General features: G+C 40.9%; 1 protein-coding gene across 1 annotated transcript in view; it reads left to right on the top strand.

Annotated features, from left to right (window-relative positions):
• The first annotated feature begins 1,065 nt into the window (after positions 1–1,065).
• The window catches only part of hip1 (huntingtin interacting protein 1), a 52,187-nt gene continuing 25,652 nt past the window's right edge, over positions 1,066–27,600 (top strand). Inside the window, exon 1 of the mRNA XM_063017202.1 lies at positions 1,066–1,259. Coding sequence (XP_062873272.1) covers positions 1,140–1,259 — 120 coding nt within the window. The 5' untranslated portion in view covers positions 1,066–1,139. The remainder of the gene's footprint in view (positions 1,260–27,600) is intronic.

Here is a 27,600-nt window from a genome sequence, read left to right as displayed (position 1 = left end):
AAACGTGCTAAATGTAGCGGAGAAAAAGTAAAACTAAAGTATCAATCCCATAACACTATTATCGATCCTATACCAATACCAACATTGGTATCGATCATATTGATATTTGGATCGATCCGCCCACCACTACTACAAATGTATTAAATGAGCTTCTAATGAGTATATCAAATAAACATGGTAATAATAAATAAACATGGTAATAATAAATAAACATGGTCAAATTGCTTAAACAAATGTGCTTACTTCACAGTAGTGCCAAACACTAAGAAATCCTTAAATTAATGTGAATTTTCATGTAAAAGATTCAACTTTATACTCTAATTGTTATAAAGATTAGATGATATAGGGCAAGCCGTAGCCTAGTGGTTAAGGTACTGGACTAGTAATCAGAAGGTTGCTGTTTCAAGCCTCACAGCTGCCAGGTTGCTGCTGTTGGGCCCTTGAGCAAGGCCCTTAACCCTTAATTGCTCAGACTGTATACTGTAATGTAAGTCGCTTTGGATAAAGGCGTCTGCTAAATGCCGAAAATGTAAAATGATATGTAATAAAAATTATTAAATAAAAAAAAAAAGCTAAATTGCTAACGGTCTCAGACATTTAGTTCCCACAGTGTGTCCAGTCAACGGTACATAAATATTTAAATGCATTATTAAACATGCCCCATTTCATTCGTGACAATTAAATCAATTAATTTTTTTTTTACTTTTTAACTAGTTGTTTTGGTATTTATTTACTATTAGCAAAAGAAAATCTTCGTGCTAGAGTTCAATACTGACCAATCATATCTCACAAAATACCTAAGTGGGCGTATTGAATTCCTACCAGCCAATCGCTGCTGTGATAGGATGACTCCTGCTGCTTCAATTTGCTGAATCCTGTGGCGTTGAAAAGCCGCTGATTTATATTCCATATGTGTACAGTGTCTGTAGTGGAAATGGTTTGGAGATCAAGTGTTTCACGCTACACACATGCATACATACACGCACAATACACACACAGGAGTCGCACTAGAATGAAATCCTGAGAGCAGACTGAACCCGTCATAACGTTCAGGGAAATCTCAGCAGCTCACACCGTTATTCTCGGTTGTGTTTTTGATCGCGCATTTTCAGTATTAATATTTTGAATGAAATTTTGAAATGGATCGAGTGAAGAGCTCCATGCAGCAAGTTCCGAACCCCATTCCAAAAGTACTGAGCCGCCGCGCTGGAGCTGCCAACAGTTTGGAAATGGAGAGAGAAAACTTCGAGCGCACTCAGGTAACTACAGCATTACAGACTTGTGCAGCATTATTAAAGCATTTTATTTATTTTGACGAGGAAACAATGTTTTAATACAGCTTGTGTATGGAGACTAACATCAGTATTGAATGGAAGTGAGGGACTCGTGTAACGGTGCAGCGTTATATAACCAAAAGTATGTGGACTCCTGACTTTAAGCTTGGTTTACATCCCATTCCAGAAGCATGTGCATTAATCTGGAGTCCCCATCTCCCCTACCCTTATTTGCCACGTTAACAGCCTCCACACTTCTGAATAGGCTTTTCATAAGATTTTGGAGTTGGTCTGTAGGAATCTGTCCCCATTCAGTTAAGAGCATTTGTAGGGTCAGGCACATCTCAAAGCTGTTCAGTGGGGCTGTGTTCGTCCACACCAAACCATGTCTTTATGAAGTTTGCTTTGTGTACAGGGGCACAATCCTGCTGGAATATGTAAGGACCTTTTCCAAAGGTTTGCCACAAAGTTGGATGCACATAGTTTATTGAACATATTTGATTTATTAGACCTGTTAACAATGAGTGTGTTTAAAAATCATTAGAAGGGGTGTCCAGATTTTGAGCCATACAGAGTATTTATTTAGGGTGTAATTATTAATGTAATTATTGTAAATACTGTGTACAAGTAAACAGTACAATGAACTACTTTTCTCGACATGTTTTAGCTTGTTATGTTACGGTGCTTCAAGACGTGAGAGGATTAAGGGCCTTGCTCAAGGGCCCAACAGTGGTTGCTTGGAAGATTTGATAGCTCAGAACCCTAACCACAGAGCAACCACTCCACATTGTTATTTGTTCATGCTGAAAGTGTTATTGTTTTTGGAATCACAGATTTATGAATCACTGTCTGAGTTCAGCGTATGTGAGGTCAGTCTTAATATTAGAACGTCAATCATACACACAAGCTCAAGTCCAGTTTACCAGTATGGTAGTGTTACTAAGACATGACGGCTGTAAAAAGAAAATACCTTCAATTCAGAGCTAATAAGGTAAAATATCTGGATAGGAGAGTGAAAAAACCCTCTTTATCCTGGTCTGGGTCTGGAATCACTGGGTGCGGTGCAGTAAAACACAGGACGCCAATCCATGGGTCCTCAGCAACCCCCTCTCAGACATAGCCGAACACATCTGTATGTAGACGCCTGACTGGCTGATAGCAACGTTGGGGATGCAAACCCTGGACCCCAGTAGTAGCAGGCTATCGCAATTTACCACTGTGGCATCCAGGCACCTTTATATAATTATAAATAGTCATATTTAGCATCTCGAACCACAGACTATGTTAAACATTGAGCCAGCTGGGCTACAACAGCAGAAAACCACATCAAGTTTCACTTCATTTCTGAAACCACAGTGGCTGTATGCTCAACAAAACTGAATAATCATATATTAAAAACATCTTGATTCATCCGCGACCCCTAACAAAAACAACTGAAAGAAGATCACAGCCTCGATAATCTATGACCGAATCACAGCTGTGATGTTATTTAAAATATCACACTGACATTTGTGTTCTATTGCTTAATTATACATCTGGACCAGAAGACTTGTGGAAACGTTTTAAGGAAGCGCTGATTTCAGATTGTGTAAGTGGACTTTTGGTCACTGACATATCTGCATGAGGTCAACCCAGTACACACCCTTATTTAATCAATGCTTGATTGTCCTGCCATAGCTTGGTTGTTTCAGCTGACAATGCTCATAGGATGTCTGAATAATTCTTTTTTCCCTTAATAGTGGAACCATTTGCAGAAAATGTTTGACACTAATACATTTAATGCAATCATCAATCATTTAGCACTGAGGTTTGTCTTTATCCTTGTTATTTAGCAATAATATTGTTTATTGCTACTGTCAGTGAACTCACCACTGGTTTTCCACGTTAAACACAGGATTGCTGTGTGTGCTCATGAGCGTATCCCATCCAGAACTTCCTGTCTTAACAAATTACACTTTCCTAGGTTTAACAAACCTCTTTTGGTGCAGATCGGTACAAATTGTTCCAAAATATTCACGTCTGTTTATGCTCTGTTCATCCAAGTTTAGCACATATGAACAAGACTGTTTTGTTGCAGTTTGGATTTAGTTGGGGTGCAGAATGATGCATTACAGGTAGAGATACAACAAAACAAGTGTTTTATTGCCAGCACAAACATACCACAGATGAACAAGACAACCTAACTGGAACTTTTTAATGTTGATGTGAACACAACTATGGAAAACCAGTGGTGAGATGTTTGACAATTGTTCCTTGGTTGGAAGTAGACTTGGTGGTCAAGTTACACTTGTGGCTGTGAGATGAGAGACGTAGTTTGCATTGGAATCCATGTTGCCAAGTTTGTGTCAAAACCGTGGACACATGGAAAGATTCACAAGATGTTTGGAGTGTCTGTGGGGAATTGTCCATTCATTCAAAAGAAAAGGTCAGGCTTACAACTGATGTTCCAATTTCTAAATAAATAATGTAAATAATTGTAACTAATGTTTTAACATCAATACATTTCCATGACAGGTTTTTTCTTAACATTTGTGTCTTTGGTGTTTGCATTAGGATTGTAATACACACTTTATTTAGTCTTATAGGAAACTCTCAGATATGTCTGTGAATAACTCTGGTCCTTAAAACTTAATTCAACTACAAGATCATTTTTTAGGATTAGTCATTAATTCCAGGTCTAGATCTGGCAACCCTGCAACCCTGCTTTGAAGATCTCTTAATTGCTTTATTAAAACTGGCTCTGTTCTCAGGTGTTCATGGATTCTACTAAGTTTACAACCACTACAAAAAAAGCACCATGCTGTCTTATTTTTGGCACCAAGTAAAACTAGCAGGAAGCGGAATCATTATCTCACAGGATTAAGTCAGATGCTCGGGCTTGTTCTGATTTGCGGCGTTTATGGAAGCTGAAGAGGGAAAATTGCACTCTTGTTGTGCTTCCTGCTGCGCTGAGGGTCTTTACTCGATTCCAGTCAAGAGACAGCTGGACAGTAGGTCACACCAAGCATGCTGTCTGGACTTGCTGGTGGGCTTCTGGTAGTAATACCTCCACGATTAGAAAGATTCTGAAATTAATTTGAAAATTTCATAACAGGGTGTTAGAAAGAGAATTTACCATAATTACAAACAAAATGTAGAGATCATGGTAAAATTATGATAATGTGTAATACATCAATTACATATAGAACATGAAATTCTTCCAACATTGCAGCAACAGTTTAGGCAAGGCCAATTCCTGTTTTAGCATGACTGTGTTCCTGTGCACAAAGCAAGGTCTAGAAAACATGGAGAAAAGCTTGGTTCAAAGAAACTTCAGGGATCTACACAGAGCTCTGACCTCAGCTCCACAGACCAGCTTTGGAATAAACTGGAACATCAATTGAGGCTTTCTTGACCAACATTAGTGCCCAGCCATACAAACATGCTTCAAAGTCTTGTGAGAAGCCTTCTCAGAAGAGTAGCTGAAATAGGGTTGTAGCCTAGTGGTTAAGGTACTGGACCAGGAATCTAAAGGTCGCTGGTTCAAGACCCATCACTGCCAGGTTGTCACTGTTGGGCCCTTAAACCTCAATTGCTTAGACAATATACTGTCATAGTACTGTAAGTTGCTTTGGATAAAAAGGTCTGCTGAGTGCTGAAAATGTAAATACCATTAATTACATTTGTTTTAGAAATAGGCTTGAGTTCAGGTGTCCAAATACTTTTGGCCATGTAGTGTACATTGACTAAAATATGAAAATCTATAAAAAAGCTAAAATGGTTAATTTGGTTAAAAATGCAGATTCTAAGCTTAAGATGGTACATTCTGTGTCTTGATGTGTATATAGATTTTTCTATATATGCTGTGATGTATAAAATATGATTTAATTTGTACCCGCTGGTTGGTCCAGGAATATTTGGAGGACCTTGTTCTGGTTTGAATTTGTATAATAACCTCATGATTACACCAGTAACCTTCACCAAGTTGCCACTATCAGGGCCCATGAGCAGTTCCCCTAACCCTCAATTGCTTGAGTTGTATTCAGTGATAGTTGTAAGTCACTTTAAATAAGAGCATCTGCTAAATGCCACAGATGTAAATGTAAATATTATATCATGGCAGAATGTGTGCAGGTTTGCTTAAATGCAGTCAGATGTTTCCAGTCAGCTCTGTTTTGAATTAGGACGGTGGCATAGATTAGCGCCGCTGGTCTGGTGATGCATGAGCACTGAGGCTTTGCTGGGTCACTGGGTCAGACCGTGTTATTTAAGCTGAGTGTGCAGGCTTAACACCGTCTGGTTGTTTGTTTGCTTTTTGACTGGGGTCAGACAGAGCAGACAAAACAAAGCTCAATTTAGATGCATTATTTATAATATATGTACAAATACAGCATCAGAGTGTCTTGAATATTAGCACTTTTAAGCTAATACTAGAAGTACATTTGTCCAGATGTAATCTTTAAACCTGTATAAAATTGGTCTGTAATAAATTAGAAGCTGCTAGAACATCAGTAAAACTGTCCACAGTTTTACTTCACCAGTGATTTAAAAGCTTTAGAAACCTTAGTGCAAGAAAAAAGCCCCCTGGCCAAAACTGGCACTTTAAAGCTCTACTGAAATGTGCTAATGATCACATTGATGCATAAATTACAGATGCCTGGGCATGTGAAGCTTGCTTGCCTGTGGTCTGTGGTCAGCGCAACCCATTTTCAACAGTTTCAGCCACTTATAATTTATAACAGACCTGTTTTCTTTTGGTGGCTGATCATCCTGATCATTTTTTCATTGATGTCAAGGTGACAGTTGGGTTTTCGTCCTGGTCCTGGCAAGAGACCACTGTTCCATGCAACCTAGCCCTATTTATACTGGCAAAAGAAGCAACACCATATAAATGTTCTGAGTTGTGGTGTGTAAATTCTGACCCAGCAGATTTTTTAAAAAGTCACAGAAAAGAATCAATTATGGAAATTACTGAAATCTCAAGACTGCTGTGACTTACACAATATAGCCAAAAGTATTTGGACACCTGACATTAAGCTTGTTTGTCGTTGCATTCTAAACCTGTGGGTATTTACTGTATATTCAGTTGCCCAACCCTCTGTGCCTGTAACAACCACCACTCTTCAGAAAAAGTGTTTCACAGATTGAAGTGTGTCTGTGGGATTTTTTGTCCATTCAGTCAGTGCAGGTTTTTATTGTGTTTTAATTTTTTAGCAATGAATGTGGTTCAAACATCCAAACTTAAAAATTACAAGTGGTGTCCACATACTTTGGGTCGTATAGTGTATATTTGGATTGTCATAATTATACTGGGCTTGGTGCAGATAGACCAGTCATTTAGTTAATCCGAAGACTTTAGTTGGTGTTGAAAATGAGCACCTTTGCACATCCCAACAACCAACTGGGATTTGACTGGTTTAAATACACCTCAGCCTACAAGAACTGAAAGACTGTGGAGAACTTTAGACTGGCTTCATTAACAAACTAAAAATGGTTTTCTTCCAAAGCCATTGTTAGTGGGAAAGAGCTCCAGGCTGAGATGTTTGTTGTGGCTTCAGCTTAGTGGCATCTGGCCAGGCAAACGTCCCAGCCCATGGATTCCTCATAGATGCAACATGGCTTTATTCTGAACTGCTGTGGTCTGAAATAGAAATGGTTGAGAAATTGATTTCAGTATGTGGTTCAGCCTCAGCAGAATGTAAGTATTGGTCTTCTCATCCGTTCTCATCAGAACTCATTTGTCTGCGACAGACCGTCAGGCTAATTTAGGCCCTTCTATTTTAATGCACGAGTGCACCCATATCTTCTTGTGCTCCCATTATTTTAACCGTGTCCTTGTCACTATTAAAAGTCCTGGCTTTCTGTAGACTATTTTCCATTGAAGGTTGGACGATTCCAAGCATGGAAAGCAGGAATTCCAAAGGAATTTCCACCTTCACGCCGTATGTCATGAAGTGCTTACATTCCTGCACTGTTTTATCTACGAGGTTAGATAAGTGAGCTGAGTACAGCAGGACCGTTCAGGTGGGATGGCATAAAGATGAGGGTATTTATACATACAGAATATTGTAATGACTGCAAGAAATCAACCTGATCAACAGGTCTACATGTCTGTGTTTCATTTGCTGCATCCTTTTTTCTATCCCTGTTTTGCGTCATCAGCTGCTGGACGATGTGGTGCAGTTGTGACTGTGGCAACCAGGGTCAGCTGAAAATGGGAGTACTGTGATTCAGTACACGATTGCCCCTAAAAGTAATAAATAAGCCAATCATTCTGAGCTGAGCTTGGTTCACTGGCACGTACACCGATTAGCCAAAACTTTATGACCAGCCTCCAATAATAAAATTGATTACTCCTATTTCATTACAATTGTGCATGCCCCAGAAGGGGGTATATTAAAGTGACGTTGATAAGGCCCAAACCATTATGCCTAGATTGCTGGGTCAAAATATCAAGGGGCAAGGGGTTCTCACAGGCAGCCATGGTGGGTGCACACCAACAGAGGTTCAAGGAATGAGTAACCACCAAACGGTGACAAGGTCTTGAGTGGCCAAGACTCAATATTTCCAAAGAACCTATGGAAATAAAGGCTATGATGTCTGCAATGAACCTAACAGACTTAAATAGCAGATCATTTTAATACTAAATGCCCAAAGTAACGTTAATTGCTCCTTTGCTGTTCTGGCCATCTCGTTCGCTTGCTCAGTGGTCATTATTTTCTTAAAGCATTTGGCCATATAGTGTATGAGTATTTAATGCACAAATGCATCACCGGTATGTTTATATTCTCTGTTCCAATTCGCCTACCTAATACTTTACCCTAAAAACAAGAAGACAAGGTGAGTGAAGGAATACAATTCTTACAGGTCTGGGAAAATCCTCCCGTTAGGTGCACATTGCCAGTATCAAGTCTACTGTAGTGGTTTACAGTAAGTACAATAGGCTGCCACTTCTGTATGGTTTTAATCCACTGCTTGTGGGTTGAGGACACAGGCCAAGACCTGCATGTTTTGCTGTCTCAGTTCTTTGTGTGCACCCCCCCCACACACACTACCACCAACAACCTCTCCCTGTCTCTCTCTCTCTCGCTCTTTCTCATTCTCATTCTTTACACCCATTTGTGATACCACACAGTGTGAGAATGACTACAAGCAAGCCCGAGTAGTAGCTCAGGAAACAACTACAATGCTCTGAATGACCAGGGGACAATGGCTAACGAAATACCAAAGTACAGGAAGAAGTAGTAGCGGAAAAGGGTGCTATGAGTGATAAGAACGTCTCAATAGGTGCCGAGCAGTATTCACAGTTGCTTATGGCCCCAAGACACCAATGAGTCTCGCTAGATTGCAGTGATTCTTTGTACTTTATCATCTGTTTGTAGTTTATCATCTGTTATAAACAGCATGGTGCTACAGGCGTAGTCTAGGAATTCCACAGCTCCAGCCAATAATGCCAATAATATTTGGTTACCTGACCTTGAGCTTGTTAGACATTTAAAAAGCAAATTATATTACATTAGTGACTTATGTCTCATCGAATTTGTGCCCATTCAGTCAAAGAGCATTTGTAAATCTAAAGTGTTTAATAATGGAACCGACAGGTAAGAATGGTTGCAGTTTCTTTTTCTAGCTGTAATGCTGCCTAATCAGGAGTCGGAAAAAAATAATCCAGTATTGACAGGAAGTGATGAAGCAGTGGTGCCCCATGTTTTAATCAGTTTGTCTTGATTGGGTTGTTGCGGCGGATCTGACACTGGAAACACCTGGTGCGAGGCAGGAAAAAACCCTCGACTGAGCACAAATCATAATGCATAACGTACTAGATACAGTGTATCACAAAAGTGAGTACACCCCTCACATTTCTGCAGATATTGAAGTATATCTTTTCATGGGACAACACTGACAAAATGACACTTTGACACAATGAAAAGTAGTCTGTGTGCAGCTTATATAACAGTGTAAATTTATTCTTCCCTCAAAATAACTCAATATACAGCCATTAATGTCTAAACCACCGGCAACAAAAGTGAGTACACCCCTTAGTGAAAGTTCCTGAAGTGTCAATATTTTGTGTGGCCACCATTATTTCCCAGAACTGCCTTAACTCTCCTGGGCATGGAGTTTACCAGAGCTTCACAGGTTGCCACTGGAATGCTTTTCCACTCCTCCATGACGACATCACGGAGCTGGCGGATATTCGAGACTTTGCGCTCCTCCACCTTCCGCTTGAGGATGCCCCAAAGATGTTCTATTGGGTTTAGGTCTGGAGACATGCTTGGCCAGTCCATCACCTTTACCCTCAGCCTCTTCAATAAAGCAGTGGTCGTCTTAGAAGTGTGATTGGGGTCATTATCATGCTGGAACACTGCCCTGCGACCCAGTTTCCGGAGGGAGGGGATCATGCTCTGCTTCAGTATTTCACAGTACATATTGGAGTTCATGTGTCCCTCAATGAAATGTAACTCCCCAACACCTGCTGCACTCATGCAGCCCCAGACCATGGCATTCCCACCACCATGCTTGACTGTAAGCATGACACACTTATCTTTGTACTCCTCACCTGATTGCCGCCACACATGCTTGAGACCATCTGAACCAAACAAATTAATCTTGGTCTCATCAGACCATAGGACATGGTTCCAGTAATCCATGTCCTTTGTTGACATGTCTTCAGCAAACTGTTTGCGGGCTTTCTTGTGTAGAGACTTCAGAAGAGGCTTCCTTCTGGGGTGACAGCCATGCAGACCAATTTGATGTAGTGTGCGGTGTATGGTCTGAGCACTGACAGGCTGACCCCCCACCTTTTCAATCTCTGCAGCAATGCTGACAGCACTCCTGCGCCTATCTTTCAAAGACAGCAGTTGGATGTGACGCTGAGCACGTGCACTCAGCTTCTTTGGACGACCAACGCGAGGTCTGTTCTGAGTGGACCCTGCTCTTTTAAAACGCTGGATGATCTTGGCCACTGTGCTGCAGCTCAGTTTCAGGGTGTTGGCAATCTTCTTGTAGCCTTGGCCATCTTCATGTAGCGCAACAATTCGTCTTTTAAGATCCTCAGAGAGTTCTTTGCCATGAGGTGCCATGTTGGAACTTTCAGTGACCAGTATGAGAGAGTGTGAGAGCTGTACTACTAAATTGAACACACCTGCTCCCTATGCACACCTGAGACCTAGTAACATTAACGAGTCACATGACATTTTGGAGGGAAAATGACAAGCAGTGCTCAATTTGGACATTAAGGGGTGTAGTCTCTTAGGGGTGTACTCACTTTTGTTGCCGGTGGTTTAGACATTAATGGCTGTATATTGAGTTATTTTGAGGGAAGAATAAATTTACACTGTTATATAAGCTGCACACAGACTACTTTTCATTGTGTCAAAGTGTCATTTTGTCAGTGTTGTCCCATGAAAAGATATACTTAAATATCTGCAGAAATGTGAGGGGTGTACTCACTTTTGTGATACACTGTATGTTCACACAGGGCCAATTTATAGTAGCAAGTCCACCTACTGGAATACCTCAGGATAGAAACTGTTGTGTTATATTCATTGGTGTTTTCATCTGGAAGCCAGGAAGATTATGGTGGAGTAAAAAACAACTGGGTATTTAAAGAAGTCAGCCCTTCGATGTGCTTTTCAGTCCTATAAAACTCCCACTGTGTTGTAAAAAGAATGAGGACGCTTGACCATGAGCTTGTTGGACTTCCAATTCTAAAACGATGGGCATTTATGTAGAAATGCAGCTAATTCCAAAAGTTATACAAACTTTTTCCTAACAACACTGTGTGCTGTGTACACTGCAGTAGATTTCAGATTTTGACTTGCATTGGTTTTACAAGTTCAGACACGTGGAAGAGTGGTACACCCTAATAGCAGGAAGCAAGAATGATTTCTAAAGCAACGTTTAATACGCCTCTGTTGGATCAGCTAATAAAAATATAAGGCAGAGTTTCAAATCTTACATGCTGCATGAGGTGTGTAACTGCTCTAGCTTTATCTTGTGCCAGTCATTTGTTGGGTCTGTCTATCTGGTCCGCTCAAGGCTGACCTCTGCTCACTGATGTGTAGTAATAAACAGATATACACTGATGACGAAGAACATTAGGACCAGCCTGATAATGCTGTCAAAACAGCTCTGACCTGCCAAGACGTGGGCTTTCCAAACATTTGAAGGAGTTTTGTGGTATCTGGTACCAGGACGATTTGGTGCCAGGTTCTTCAGTTTCTGTGTGTTATGAGGTGGATTGGTAAATGAAGCATGTGTGCCTGTTTGTACAGTGATCTTGGAGACTATGGACGCACAACTTTCTTCTGTTCTTTCAATGTCCAATTCCAATGCCTGTGAGTCCATTGTAGGTGCTTTCAATAGTGGACAGGAATTAGCATGGGAACTTTGACTGAATGGTGTGACACACCCATGGTCTGCAATTTAAGCCTCAGTAGCTCTTCTGTCGGTCCGTACCGGATGCCAGAGCCTTCATGTTCTCTGGCATGAAAGAGTCTCAGCCGCCCAACAACCTGTTTGTGGTTTGTTCTTCCTCTGACCACTTTTGGTGGGTACTCATTATAGCTGCCTTTATAACAGCCACAACTTCATCTTTCCTTCTCATCCAGAGCCTCTCCAGATCATTTATAAACCTGCCAATGCGAATATAAAAGCTGCCACTGGATGGCGCCATTTATCTAAAACCAGGAGGTTTTTCCTCACCCTGAAGCTTAATTGAATTTACAGCAGTGTACAGTTTCACTTACTGGATAATGTGATATCAGAGATATGAAGTAGACTAGTATGCCTCGCATTTAGGGTATTGATTTAGCATTATTTATTCATCTTGATTATACAGTCCTGAAGTTTGCACCCCGATCAAATGTCATGTTTTGTTGATTCTAAGTGAAAGTAGAAGAAGAACAAAGAATGCTTTTATTTGTCATATATACAGATACACATGAACAGTACAATGAAATTGTTTTCCCACATATCCCATCTTGTTTGGAAGCTGGGGTCAGAGCGCAGGGTCAGCCATTGTACAGCTTCACTGGAGCAGACAGACTTAAGGGCCTTGCTCAAGGGCCCAACAGTGGCTGTATAGCAGAGCCTGGATTTGAACTGTCAATCAAGTTAGCACATTCTATAAAAGAAACAAGCTTAGGCACAATTTAAAGCTCAATTACAATGTTATTAAACAGTATTTGTGCATTGCAGTGTACCTCAGTTTGCACTCTGTCTCTTTTTGATCCTGCCATCTGTATGCCAAAGCAAACACCAGTATTTATCACACTTGGCAACATTTTTTTTAGTAAATATGTGCCTACTGTAGTCTCAGATTTTTGTTCTCTAATGTGTTGCTTAATCAAAATGCGTTTGTGTGTACTACAATTGTAAGACCGGCTATTTGACTTGCAGTAGGTTTGCTGGTAGCTCAGAGTATTATAGTCCTGCCTAATATATTATATAATGATAAAAATAGTAATAGTAATAACAACATTAATAATGTAATTACAACAGCAATACTCCTATTACCATTATTACTATCATTTCCTCCTTCACTACTACTACAACTACTAATAATATTAATAGTAATTATTTTTATTTTATGAAATCATTCTAATTTACTTCGAGCGTGAAATAGATTTTCCCAGATTCTCTCTCTCTCTCTCTCTCTCTCTCTCTCTCTCTCTCTCTCTCTCTCTTTATCTCTTTCAGTTTCGATAAGCTTTATTGGCATGACCGTATCCAGTATACAGTATTGCCAAAGCAAAGCATTATCAAACAAGAAACATACATAAAAAGGAGTAAAAAATAATCATTAAAAATAACTTAATTATAACTTTTATAATAGGACAGTGGTAGCCTAGTGGATAGAGCTGTGGGCTTGAGCAAGCCCCTTAATAATAGCTGCCCCTGTGTGCTGACCCCAGCTTCCAAAAAAGCTGTGATATGCAAGTATTGTACTCCACACGTGTATCTGTGTATATGACAAATATAAACATATACAGGGGTTGGACAAAATAACTGAAACACCTGTCATTTTAGTGTGGTAGGTTTCATGGCTAAATTGGACCAGTCTGGTGGCCAATCTTCATTAATTGCACATTGCACCAGTAAGAGCAGAGTGTGAAGGTTCAATTAGCAGGGTAAGAGCACAGTTTTGCTCAAAATATTGCAATGCACACAACATTATGGGTGACATACCAGAGTTCAAAAGAGGACAAATTGTTGGTGCACGTCTTGCTGGCGCATCTGTGACCAAGACAGCAAGTCTTTGTGATGTATCAAGAGCCACGGTATCCAGGGTAATGTCAGCATACCACCAAGAAGGACAAACCACATCCAACAGGATTAACTGTGGACGCAAGAGGAAGCTGTCTGAAAGGGATGTTCGGGTGCTAACCCGGATTGTATCCAAACAACATAAAACCACGGCTGCCCAAATCACGGCAGAATTAAATGTGCACCTCAACTCTCCTGTTTCCACCAGAACTGTCCGTCGGGAGCTCCACAGGGTCAATATACACGGCCGGGCTGCTATAGCCAAACCTTTGGTCACTCGTGCCGATGCCAAACGTCGGTTTCAATGGTGCAAGGAGCGCAAATCTTGGGCTGTGGACAATGTGAAACATGTATTGTTCTCTGATGAGTCCACCTTTACTGTTTTCCCCACATCCGGGAGAGTTACGGTGTGGAGAAGCCCCAAAGAAGCGTACCACCCAGACTGTTGCATGCCCAGAGTAAAGCATGGGGGTGGATCAGTGATGGTTTGGGCTGCCATATCATGGCATTCCCTTGGCCCAATACTTGTGCTAGATGGGCGCGTCACTGCCAAGGACTACCGAACCATTCTGGAGGACCATGTGCATCCAATGGCGGTGCCGTGTATCAGGATGACAATGCACCAATACACACAGCAAGACTGGTGAAAGATTGGTTTGATGAACATGAAAGTGAAGTTGAACATCTCCCATGGCCTGCACAGTCACCAGATCTAAATATTATTGAGCCACTTTGGGGTGTTTTGGAGAAGCGAGTCAGGAAACGTTTTCCTCCACCAGCATCACGTAGTGACCTGGCCACTATCCTGCAAGAAGAATGGCTTAAAATCCCTCTGACCACTGTGCAGGACTTGTATATGTCATTTCCAAGACGAATTGACGCTGTATTGGCCGCAAAAGGAGGCCCTACACCATACTAATAAATTATTGTGGTCTAAAACCAGGTGTTTCAGTTATTTTGTCCAACCCCTGTATATACTGCCATATATTGTCTGTATCACAGCTATATGTACAGTGTATCACAAAAGTGAGTACACCCCTCACATTTCTGCAGATATTTAAGTATATCTTTTCATGGGACAACACTGACAAAATGACACTTTGACACAATGAAAAGTAGTCTGTGTGCAGCTTATATAACAGTGTAAATTTATTCTTCCCTCAAAATAACTCAATATACAGCCATTAATGTCTAAACCACCGGCAACAAAAGTGAGTACACCCCTAAGAGACTACACCCCTAAATGTCCAAATTGAGCACTGCTTGTCATTTTCCCTCAAAAATGTCATGTGATTTGTTAGTGTTACTAGGTCTCAGGTGTGCATAGGGAGCAGGTGTGTTCAATTTAGTAGTACAGCTCTCACACTCTCTCATACTGGTCACTGAAAGTTCCAACATGGCACCTCATGGCAAAGAACTCTCTGAGGATCTTAAAAGACGAATTGTTGCGCTACATGAAGATGGCCAAGGCTACAAGAAGATTGCCAACACCCTGAAACTGAGCTGCAGCACAGTGGCCAAGATCATCCAGCGTTTTTAAAGAGCAGGGTCCACTCAGAACAGACCTCGCGTTGGTCGTCCAAAGAAGCTGAGTGCACGTGCTCAGCGTCACATCCAACTGCTGTCTTTGAAAGATAGGCGCAGGAGTGCTGTCAGCATTGCTGCAGAGATTGAAAAGGTGGGGGGTCAGCCTGGCAGTGCTCAGACCATACGCCGCACACTACATCAAATTGGTCTGCATTGCTGTCACCCCAGAAGGAAGCCTTTTCTGAAGTCTCTACACAAGAAAGCCCGCAAACAGTTTGCTGAAGACATGTCAACAAAGGACATGGATTACTGGAACCATGTCCTATGGTCTGATGAGACCAAGATTAATTTGTTTGGTTCAGATGGTCTCAAGCATGAGTGGCGGCAATCAGGTGAGGAGTACAAAGATAAGTGTGTCATGCCTACAGTCAAGCATGGTGGTGGGAATGCCATGGTCTGGGGCTGCATGAGTGCAGCAGGTGTTGGGGAGTTACATTTCATTGAGGGACACATGAACTCCAATATGTACTGTGAAATACTGAAGCAGAGCATGATCCCCTCCCTCCGGAAACTGGGTCGCAGGGCAGTGTTCCAGCATGATAATGACCCCAAACACACCTCTAAGACGACCACTGCTTTATTGAAGAGGCTGAGGGTAAAGGTGATGGACTGGCCAAGCATGTTTCCAGACCTAAACCCAATAGAACATCTTTGGGGCATCCTCAAGCGGAAGGTGGAGGAGCGCAAAGTCTCGAATATCCGCCAGCTCCGTGATGTCGTCATGGAGGAGTGGAAAAGCATTCCAGTGGCAACCTGTGAAGCTCTGGTAAACTCCATGCCCAGGAGAGTTAAGGCAGTTCTGGGAAATAATGGTGGCCACACAAAATATTGACACTTCAGGACTTTTTACTAAGGGGTGTACTCACTTTTGTTGCCGGTGGTTTAGACATTAATGGCTGTATATTGAGTTATTTTGAGGAAAGAATAAATTTACACTGTTATATAAGCTGCACACAGACTACTTTTCATTGTGTCAAAGTGTCATTTTGTCAGTGTTGTCCCATGAAAAGATATACTTAAATATCTGCAGAAATGTGAGGGGTGTACTCACTTATGTGATACACTGTATATGTATGTATATAAGGGATAGTGGTAGCCTAGTGGGTAGGGCTTTGGGCTAGCAAATGAAAGGTTGAGGGTTCGAATCCCAGCTCTGTCATTGTTGGGCCCTTGAGCAAGGCCCTTAACCGTCTCTACTCCAGGGGCACCTCTCTGCTCTGACCCCAACTTTCAAACAAGCTGAGATATGTGGAGAGGAAATTTCATTGTACTGTACACCTGTATATGTACATATGACAAATAAAGGAGTTCTATATATATATGTACATATGTACAGTATGTGTATATATAATATATGTACACACATATACAGACACAAATAATAGTAACAATAATTAATAATGGTACTAGTTATTATTATTTTATACACACACACAAACACACACATTTTAGGCATTTAGCAGACGCTTTTATCCAAAGCAAAAAACAGTTGTGACAGTATACAATCTAAGCAATTGAGGGTTAAGGGCCTTGCTCAAGGGCCCAACAGTGGCAACCTGGCAGTGGTGAGGCTTGAACCGGCAACACACACACACACACACACACACACACACACACACACACACACACACACTCTCGCTCTCTCTCATTAGTTTGGAGTGTCTCTCGCTCTCTCATTACTGCTACTGTCTCTCTCTCAAACTCAACTCAAAAGAAGCTTCTTTATTGGCATGACAAAATAGGACATTCGTATTGTTACAATAGGTGCAAAAATATAAAATAGAATAAAATAATAATAAAAACAGTGCAAATAATAACAATTAAGAAGGTGACATTTACAATATTGAGGTAGTAAAAAACGTTTGTTGTGTGTGTGTGTGTGTGTGAGACATGGTCACCCACTGTCCCTCTCTCTCTCATTAGTTTGGAGTGTCTCTCGCTCTCTCATTAAAGCTGCTCTCTCTCTCTCTCTCTCTCTCTCTCTCTGTCTCATTAGTTTGGAGTGTCTCTCGCTCTCATTACAGCTTCTCTCTCTCTCTCTCTCTCTCTCAGTTTGGAGTCTCTCTCTCTCTCTCTCTAGTTTGGAGTGTCTCTCGCTCTCATTAAAGCTCCTCTCTCTCTCTCTCTCACTCATTAGTTTGGAGTGTCTCTCGCTCTCTCATTACAGCTTCTCTATCTCTCTCTCTCTCTCATTAGTTTGGAGTCTCTCTCTCTCTCTCGCTCATTAGTTTGGAGTGTCTCTCGCTCTCTCATTACAGCTGCTCTCTCTCTCTCTCTCTCTCTCTCTCTCTCTCTCTCTCTCTCTCTCTCTCATTAGTTTGGAGTGTCTCTCGCTCTCTCATTAAAGCTGCTCTCTCTCTCTCTCTCTCTCTCTCTCTCTCTCTCTCTCTCTCACACTCATTAGTTTGGAGTGTCTCTCGCTCTCTCATTACAGCTTCTCTATCTCTCTCTCTCTCTCTCTCTCTCACTCATTAGTTTGGAGTGTCTCTCGCTCTCTCATTACAGCTTCTCTATCTCTCTCTCTCTCTCTCTCTCTCTCTCTCACTCATTAGTTTGGAGTGTCTCTCGCTCTCTCATTACAGCTTCTCTATCTCTCTCTCTCTCTCTCTCATTAGTTTGGAGTCTCTCTCTCTCTCTCGCTCATTAGTTTGGAGTGTCTCTCGCTCTCTCATTACAGCTGCTCTCTCTCTCTCTCTCTCTCTCTCTCTCTCTCATTAGTTCGGAGTGTCTCTCGCTCTCTCATTACAGCTGCTCTCTCTCTCTCTCTCTCTCTCTCTCTTCCTCTTTCTCCTCCCCCGGTCCGCTCTGGTCCTGCTTGAATTAGCGGGACTTTGCTTTGCTCTGCGCCTGTTTTCACTATGGACAGTAAAATGGTAAGAGCGCTCGGTTTATTTCTTTTTCTCGCTGTAGAGTTGGTGTTTTGTTGGGGAGGTGGGGATTGGTTTAGCGGTGTAAATGTGTGGTTTGGTCCAGGTTCCAGTGTTGAATGCTTTGCAGTGCAGTGTGGAGTGTTTTGCTTGTGCATCAACAGTTTGCTCTGTGCTGTCCGGACCCGCTGCATTTGTACCTCAGTGCTGCTATTGTTGCTACACTGGAGCTAGCCTGTTAGCTCGAATTCTTTCGGCTTGCGTTATTCTCATGGACGGATGTTTTACACAGCCAGAGCAGCTAACGGGCTAACGCGTTATCCGTTATTCTTCTGATATAGAGCTACCGGGAGCTGATAAGCTCTACTGTGTAAAACAACTCTGGGTGAGCGGCTCTTTATGGAGGAAAATCAACTCACCACCAAATGACTGACCTGCCTACTAATGAAACTTCGCAGCTGCCCTAGTCTGTTCGCCTTTATACGGCTGTGTTTGTTATTATTGGCTACACTTTGGTTTTATCAATATCATATTTGACACACATTTTTACAAGCTGTTCATTTCTACACCCCACAGTCAGTAACACAGTGTGCTTTAATCACACCATTTCGGACTTCTTTAGACTTTTAAATAGCAACGTAAGATCACAGTGTTCCGTACATTTTTTTTTCTGATTTAGCTCACTTTTACAAACTGCATGTTAGTCTGACCAAACAGAAGGTGGACATTTGTCCAATGACCTACCCACACTTAAAACCCTTATTTGTTCGATTTTGAGCAGTAAAATAAAAACAATGTGCCAATATCTAACTGCTAACTAGGTGTATGGAATACCGTTAGGGTTAACAGTAATCCGTACAGCGCTGGTTACTTTTCTTCTATATGAACATTCAGTAATAACATAAATATAACATATACATATAACACCATGTTTTTGGCCCTTTTTTGAACTAAAATAAGAATCAACAGTTTGAACAAGTATTTATTCTGTTGGCTTTTTATAGAAGAGTTAAACTGTATGGATCACTGAGACTGTATGGGATACTGGTACCTTATATCTAGGGTTAGCATCCAGTTCCCTAACCCTGGTTCCCTGGAACCCTGGTTCCCTTTCTACATGTTTTTGGGAGGTGCGAGGAAACTGGAGCACCCCATGGAAAGCCTAGTGGACATAAAGAAGATGCAAAACTTTGTACAGACACATACCGGTAGCAAAGATAATTCGCAGGACCCTTGGAACCATGTTTCTGTGTGGTGCCCATTCTAGCAGCTGTGCCACCTTGCCATCTTTCAGTGATTGATTCAGTCATGATGATTCTGGCACAACCTAGAAATGCAGAGGACACTGACCAAACAATCCCAGATTTGTGTTACTGGTTATGTCTAGGTGGTTTGGCATGTTCTCAGGTTTGTTTTGGGCAACAGTATGTCAGTAGATGGTCTGGCTACTTTACAGTGCATGTCTCAGTTGCCGAATATGAAATATAACATGTTTTGTATGTCCAGTGCCTTCAAGGTGTGTTAAGAACTGACTGTACAAGACTTGTAGGTACATCACCAGAACTATGTAGACACTTGACCATGAACATTTTACATTTACATTTTCAGCATTTAGCAGACGCTTTTATCCACAGCGACTTACACGATGAGCTGAACACGATGAGCAATTGAGGGTTAAGGGCCTTGCTCAGGGACCCAACAGTGGCAACTTGGTGGCGGTGGGGCTTGAACCGGCAACCTTCTGTTTACTAGTCCAGTACCTGAACCACATCACTGCCCTGAACATGTTGGACATCAGATTCCAGCAAGACTTGCATAGATAACTCTTTGTGGGTATAATGACGTGTTGACTGACTGTTCCACGTTAGTCAGGTGTAAGTTGTAAAAAGACCTTTTAAGGGTTCGAGAGAAACTTAGCGAGACAGTGGGTGCTTTTCAGTTAAGTGATCTTTTTTGAATAGGGTGGAACAGTAGCTAAAAAAAGTTATTTTTAGTTCTTGCGAAGTTGCCCTACACAAGAGCCAAAGTCTTAGACAGCTAGCTCACTCATTACTCATTATCTACACCGTGCCTGCGTTTGTGGTGGAATGGTGGGTGAAAAAAGGAGATTGTTTGGGTTGGCTCAGTGGAGGAACACTGGTTGAGACAGGCATTCTTTTGTCAACGGGAAATGGGCAGGAGAGGGTGTGCCAACACAGGAAGCTGAAAGTGGCCCTTAGCCATTGCCCTTCCTATTACAGCCCAGTTTAGTGTAATTTCACACTGGAGCTATTTAGGTTTTAGGACGTTTACTGAATTATGTGTGTGTAGTATTTATACGTACTTTACAGCACAGTTTGATAAATGGGTTTGTCATTCTCAGCTGAACCACTTCTGTCCTGAAGATTACATCACAGTTTTAAGACCATGTCTATATCCTCATTTCATTACCTGTTTTTTAATATTGTGTGTTTTTAATATTGTGAATAGGTCATCGTAATCTGTGAAATGTAATCTATATGGAATAATTACTGCTTCGGTATGGGTTGACGATGCTCGTAAAAATGGTCAAACAAGTCAAACCTTCTCAATGTCTTTACCTTGAATGACAATATGAGGGTAAAATCTGTCAGTACTAATGACTAAGAAAATCGGGATAAACCCATGTCCACCACATTCGTCTAAATTATAATTTGCTTACAATTGTGCTAAATAGATTTATTAGCAGTAAATAAACTTAAAAAGAGCCTCACAGTAAAGATAAACCGGAGCAGCACGCGCGTGTGTGTGTTTGTGCCTTTAGAAGATACGCTTTGTTCACAGTATCGCTATAAGTGATTCATTGATTCATGAGTTGATTAGTTTTTATGTGAAGCGTAAGTTTCTCTTCTCAGTTATCTCTCCGTGTTTACTGTTATTAATTAAATGTCGTGGTTTTAAATAAACACCAACTAATACAGAAAATTTTGTGTGACTCTCTTACATTAAAAAGCTTCATTAAACTGCTATTACCACAGATCTGTAACCGAGTCAGACTCGTTCCGTCTAAGGAGCTAAAAGTTTTCTAAAAGTTCAGCAGATGATCCTGAACTAACGAATTTGCTAATGAATAAACTTTTGCCTCTGATTGGCTCTGTAACGTTTTCTGTTCTCATCTACATCACAAGTAAGAACCGCTTACGATTTACCAAAGTGAACCAGGAGTTTATATAACGTGCTGATAGAATCGACTCAGATGTGACCGGGTTGAATTATCTTTTTAAAGTCAATATTACAATCAGCAAAATTACATCGTATGAGCTTTCACGATGGTTTCTGTACGATTGTTGATGAATGGTGATGGTTGGCGCTTCGTAGCTCAAAGTCTGGATCAATCCACTGAGCTGTTAACTTAACATGATCTTTATATATCACACGATCGGATCGGCTACTTTTAGGAAATATCGCCGATCGCCGATAGCATATTTTAATTAAAAATCGGCCGATACCGATTCGTAGCCGATCGATCGTCCCATCTCTACTTTAGACCATTGTACTTGGGATGCACCAATAATGATACTAACACTGTCTATCATAATGTGTTATTTACATGTAAACCAATTTTTATTTTACAAATAAAACATACTAAACTTAAATTGGTGACTTGGTTGGATATGTGAATGCCTCATATACGTCAAGGAGTCTTGTGGTATCTGGTACCAGGACGTTATCAGGTCCTTCTACTTCTGTATGTTGCGAGGTGGTCATCCCACAGGGCATCTTCGGCTGTCCATGTGATATTGGAGAAAACAGGATTCGTATGACCAGTTGACCTTCTGCCATTGGTCCAATGTCCAGTTCTGATGCCTGCTTATTCATTGTAGGTGCTTTAAACGCTCTGCGGGAGTTATCATGGCTATTTTGTCTGGCCTACGACTATGCTTATGATTTGCAATCTGAGCCACAGTAGCTCTTCTGTTGGTTCACACCAGACGTCATAGCCTTCATGTCCTCTGAAATTATCAGTTTTTTTGCTGTCTTCAAATGATCTGTGTTTTGAATAAACTAAAATACTTTTTTTTACAAAACATGTAAATATGTAAACAAACTCAATACTCAGTACTGTCAGTTGTGTTTAGTATTTGACTTGGCACTCAGTGGCACAGCCAGCAGAAAGAGGTTTTGCCGCATATCATGTGAAAGACTTAAACACTGCGGTAAGCATCAATATGCGCCCAGCCTCACACTGAACAAAGTGCATAATGCTTGTCATGTGAAAGCTGCTTTACTCCTATTAGGATCAAGTTGTGAGTCTGCTCTCAAAGTATTAATGCTGATGTTGTATAGATGAAAGTTTTTGGATTTTCTTTTAGGTTAGATACTAATTGAAGAGAACTATAAGCTCCTACTTTTCAGCCGTACAGGTCATCCAGGGACGTGCGCTTGTCTCTGATGCCATTGATTTCATTCATAACAGGCTTTTGGCCCTTTCATAAAAGAGGCTTGTTTTCAAGCACAGATGTTTATAAATCGCTTACAGATGCTTTTCTTGAGCTTCCTTCAGCGTCATTAAGGATCTAATTGTCTGCTATGCCTGGAAGGGGAAACAGTTTGACAATCTAGCCTTAGCATACCATGCTGTAAACATTGGAATAGCACTTAGACTATGATTGTTTTCACTGAAACCATGAGGATTTTAAACAAGTATGTGGACACTTGATCATAAGCTTGTTGGACATCCTATTCCTAGTTGACACTTGTGTGGGAAACATTTTTGTCTTTGGCACAGTGAATGATCTTCTGTTAAATGATTTACACAGATCAGCCATAACATTAAAACCGCCTCCTTGTTTCTACACTCACTGTCCATTTTATCAGCTCCACTTTGTAGTTCTACAATTACTGACTGTAGTCCATCTGTTTCTCTGCATGCTTTGTTAGCCCCCTTTCATGCTGTTCTTCAATGTTCAGGACCACCACAGAGCAGGTATTATTTAGGTGATGGATCATTCTCAGCACTGCAGTGACACTGACATGGTGGTGGTGTGTTGTGCTGGTATGAGTGGATTAAACACAGCAGCGTATATCAGTGTATATACATGACCAGTGGCTGGGTGGGTTGCACTGTTGCCTCACAGCGAAAAGGTCCTGGGTCCGATTCCCAAGTGGAGCAGTCCAGGTCCTTTCTGTGTGTAGTTTGCATGTTCTCCCCGTGTCTGTGTGGGTTTCCTCCAGGAGCTCCGGTTTCCTCCCACAGTCCAAAGACGTGCAAGTGAGGTAAATTGGAGAAGTCAGTGAAGGAGTCTTGCTGATGAAATGTCAAATTGAAATGTATTTCCAACAGCTGATGCTTGATTCCAGCTGGGAACAGAGATAGAGTCTGGATAGCCTTGTCTGGGGTGTGTTACTCCATTGCGCCCAGTGAATCTACAGAAACTGGGCCCCACCCAAGACCCTGACCAGGATAAAACGGTGGTAAAACATGAAAAAAATCACAGACTAAATTTTCTTGTATTAGCCATTTTTGCTTCCGTCCTCCAGCGTTCCTCAGGGAGAAGTGGTAAAAAATGTTCATGACGTAGTTCAGGCCGTGGTCTGGAAACATAAACATGGTCATTTTTTCAAAGCCTGTTTTGTTTTGTGATCGAGCTGTAATCATAGAATCTGTGGTGGTCAGTAATCACAGAGTCATGGAACCGCATGAGCAACGATGCAAAGCTGTTTGTTCAGGAACTCGCCCAAAACTCCTTCTTCATCCAATCTATCGTCTTCCTCCCTGATCCCCAGAGCCCAGCTGTGACTTAATGAGACACTTATCCTTCAAATCTATCTTGCCCAGACAAAGCCTGGCCTTGTCACCTTTAGTTGGGGAGTTTGGCAGCGCAAGCTGAGGCAGAGGATCTGAAAACAGAGCCGAACCTTTTTAAGACTTCCTTTATAAGCCTCTGCTTCTATTGCTTGTTAAAAAAAACATCTCCTGGATTGTAATTTTTTTTTTTATCCATTAGGGATGGACATAAAAAATTATTGACTGAATTTGAAATACATATTGATTGATGTGGAGCTGAAATGGATTTTATGTAAAATGTAAAATGTTATTGATATCACAAACACTATGGCAGTCACTTCGCCTGGGTTGAATTGCAGCTCAGTAGTCGCAAAACAGTGCAAAATTGATTTCTGTTTAAATATGCCATGCTTTCAGGCGTGTGGTCTGGTCTGGGCACCAGCACGAACTGCAGAGGAATACAAATAGCATAGCAGAGGGGTTCTATTGCTGGCAAAACAGTCCTGCTAGTACCTCAAATGGAATTAAATAATAAAGAAAAACTATCTGCCTTGCCAAAAGAGTGGATAAGAAAAGTTGTTAATGAAGAAAAGAAGGGTTTGATTCTGAGGTTCATAAAATCAGTGTTAAGCATCAGACACTGGAGACAACGAAGCTACAGATCAGCTGAGGGCAAAAAATATTCTCTACTAGCTGGGATGACTGCCAGATTATTTGAATATCATGAAACATAGGATGACATGAAGTGATCTACTTAAAGAATGGTACCTGACAGCTGGGGTAAAGTGTCTGGTGAGGACAGTTTAACCCTTTAATGGCCTCACCAAAAAATGATGTTAAAAAAAAAATTTCATTGCATTTCTTAGTTTCTTGGGACTATACCAACAACAAACAACAATATTATTTACTAGTGCTCACAGTAATTTTTAATGAGCTTCTACCAACTAGTTGAAGAAGGTCCTGGGTTCGATCCCCAGGTGGGGCGGTCCGGGTCCTTTCTGTGTGGAGTTTGCATGTTCTCCCCATGTCTGCGTGGGTTTACTCCGGGTGCTCCGGTTTCCTCCCACAGTCCAAAGACAAGCAAATGAGGTTAATTGGAGATACTAAATTGTCCATAACTGTGTTCAGTATAACCTTGTGTGAACTGATGAACCTTGTGTAATGAGTAACTACCGCTTCCTGTCATGAATGTAACCACAGTGTAAAACATGACATTAAAATCCTAATAAACAAACAAACTACCAAACAGTTGAGATGCAACTTTCATGGATGATTTTTCAGCTTCTAGCTTCAAGTTGACATATAGGTTAGAAAGGCTGTTTTCTAAAATACAAACCATCTAACAATATTTTTACCCAAGAATGGTTGAGCAGACCATTAAAGGGTTAAAACAGGCTTCTGGAGGCAGGACTGTAGTCATGCAATTTTAGAGAAAAGCCCTCATCAGCGAGAAGCATGGAAGGATTGAAAAGACCATACAGATTGGACTGTAGATGACTGGAGCAAGATCATCATCTCTAATTAGTCCAATTTTCAGTTTGGCCCAACACCTGGACATTTAATGAAAGACTATAAGTTTGTAAGTCACTGCATCTCTGGTTCAAGCCATATTGTGGAATAAGAATATAAATAAATCATTAGCATTGCATTTAGGAGAGTACATTCTGGACACTTTACTTCTTTACCCCTTTCTAACAGCTGTATAAAATCAATGATATAAATTATTTGCTTCCATCCAACAGGCCCTGTCCTCTTTCAGCATGATTGTGCAACTATGTACAAAGTAATGTCCATTAAGACATTTCTAGTGAACATATGTGGTCAGACGTTCGCGTTTCAGCTTGTTTTCTGAAAAAAACAACTTCGAGTTCTCTGTGGCGAAGATACGTTATGGTATGAAGTATGGAGATATATCAGTGCCTAGGGTACAGAGGATTTGCATATGTATGTAGGTACCATTGACCTATAACAGGGTTATAACTATAACCTTTTTACAAGCAACCCACATTTATCCATGATTTTTATTGCGACCCAGGCAACACAATAGATGCATTAAAACAAAACTAAACGAAATCTACTTAATTAATAAAAATTGTGGCAATCTGTTTCCACAGTGGTTTACAAGATGTAAAGCAAAGCCTCTAAAAGGGGGCGTTCGTGTACATGTTTATTTCGTGTTTGTGCCTGTTAAAATGTGTTGATTTTATTATTATAATTTGGGGGTCTGTGACCCATTTCTTTGGCTCGCGACCCAGGGTTTGAAAAACCTGACGTATGGTACCTTGGAGAGACGTGCTGCCATCAAGGTGACGACTTTTGCTCCGTGGTTGTTTCAGCAAGACAATGCCAGGCTAATTTGCTGTAGACAGAGTGCATGTGCTTGACTGGCTTTCCTGTAGTCCAGATCTGTCTTTTTGAAAATTGAAAATGTACAGCGCATTATGAAGAGGAGATGTAATGTGATGTAATACAGTGGTAAACATGCCTCTGTACCAGTTTTGTGTTGCAGGCATCCAGTCTAAATGTGTTTTTATATTTCAAAACTACAGTTTGGTTGGTCAGTGAAATCTTTTCCTCTTATTTTTGCCAGTTAAATGAAATGTCTTGTTTTTATTACATTTTACAAAATGTCTCAGCTGTTCCAGAAATAGGGTTTCTATTAGAAAGAAAGTAGTGTTATACTACTTGAGTGTTATGTAACTCTAAGTAACATGTGTTTCCTGTGTGCCTTTTTATCTAAAGATGTATTTTTTAGGGCTGTCGAAGTTAACGCGATAATAACGCATTAACGCATTCTCAATTTAACGCGATTAAAAAAACTAGTGCCGTTAACGCACTAATTACATTACGAGATTTTTTCACTTCTAAAACTAAAGCAATTCATTTTTCACCCACGGGAGACAGACTGAATTATTCTCACTGACCACGCTCACATGCACGTTTAATGTTATTTAGTTCCGTTTCACAAAAAAAACCCTTAAAAATAGAGCTAACAGTGAAGATAAACCGGTTACAAAAGCAGCGACCGCTGTTTGTGTTCAATACTCTGTTCACAGTGTCGATACAAGTGATTCAGGAATCGATTCATTGTAAGCGCAGCGTAAGTTTCTTTTCTCAGTCATCTCTCCGTGTTTACTGTTATAATGAATGATGCGGTTGTAATAAACACCAAATACTACAGAACATTTTGTGTGACTCGCTTACATTATAAAGCTCAGGCTTAATTATACTGGTTATTACCACAGAGCGGGAGTCGACTCAGAGTCGTTTACGATTTACCGAGGTGAACCACGAACGTGCTGATAGAATCGGCTCAGATGGGATCGGACTGTATTATCTTTTTAAAGTAAATATTTCAATCAGCAGAATCGCATCGCATGTATGATGTGCACAACGTTAATTACGTGCGTTTATTAATGAACGTTTACGTTAGCTTGTCAGAAGCTTTCTCAATGATGTCTGTGCGGTGTTTTTTTTTTTACAATTAGTGATGGCAAGCAACTGTTCCACTGCACTATTTTACACTAAAAACTCCACTATCCCATAATGCTCCAGATTGCATCATTCTAAATAGGTATCGGCGAGTACAAAAATACTTGTACTTGTACTCGGTTGGGAAAAAATGGTATCGATGCATCCCTAGTGAAAACACACTCACTTTGTGTAGAAACGTCCATCAAACCATCGTCACAATACAACCACAGAAAAGTCTGTTACAATAACTACGCATCTGACATTTATACGAAGTCAAGGTTCTCTGCTGGATTGTATTACTGCCTAGTATGTGAGTGAATAAAACTCCCTTACAGTTTTCTCTTGTCCCAGCAGTTTTTAACATAAGTACATTTAGCATAAAATGTGTTCACCATTTTAATTG

This window comes from Trichomycterus rosablanca, chromosome 20 (assembly GCF_030014385.1).
Source record: "Trichomycterus rosablanca isolate fTriRos1 chromosome 20, fTriRos1.hap1, whole genome shotgun sequence".
In the NCBI taxonomy this organism is placed as follows: Eukaryota; Metazoa; Chordata; class Actinopteri; order Siluriformes; family Trichomycteridae; genus Trichomycterus; species Trichomycterus rosablanca.
The sequence above is the reverse complement of the archived record's forward strand: the minus strand, read 5'-3'. Positions and strand labels throughout refer to the sequence as shown.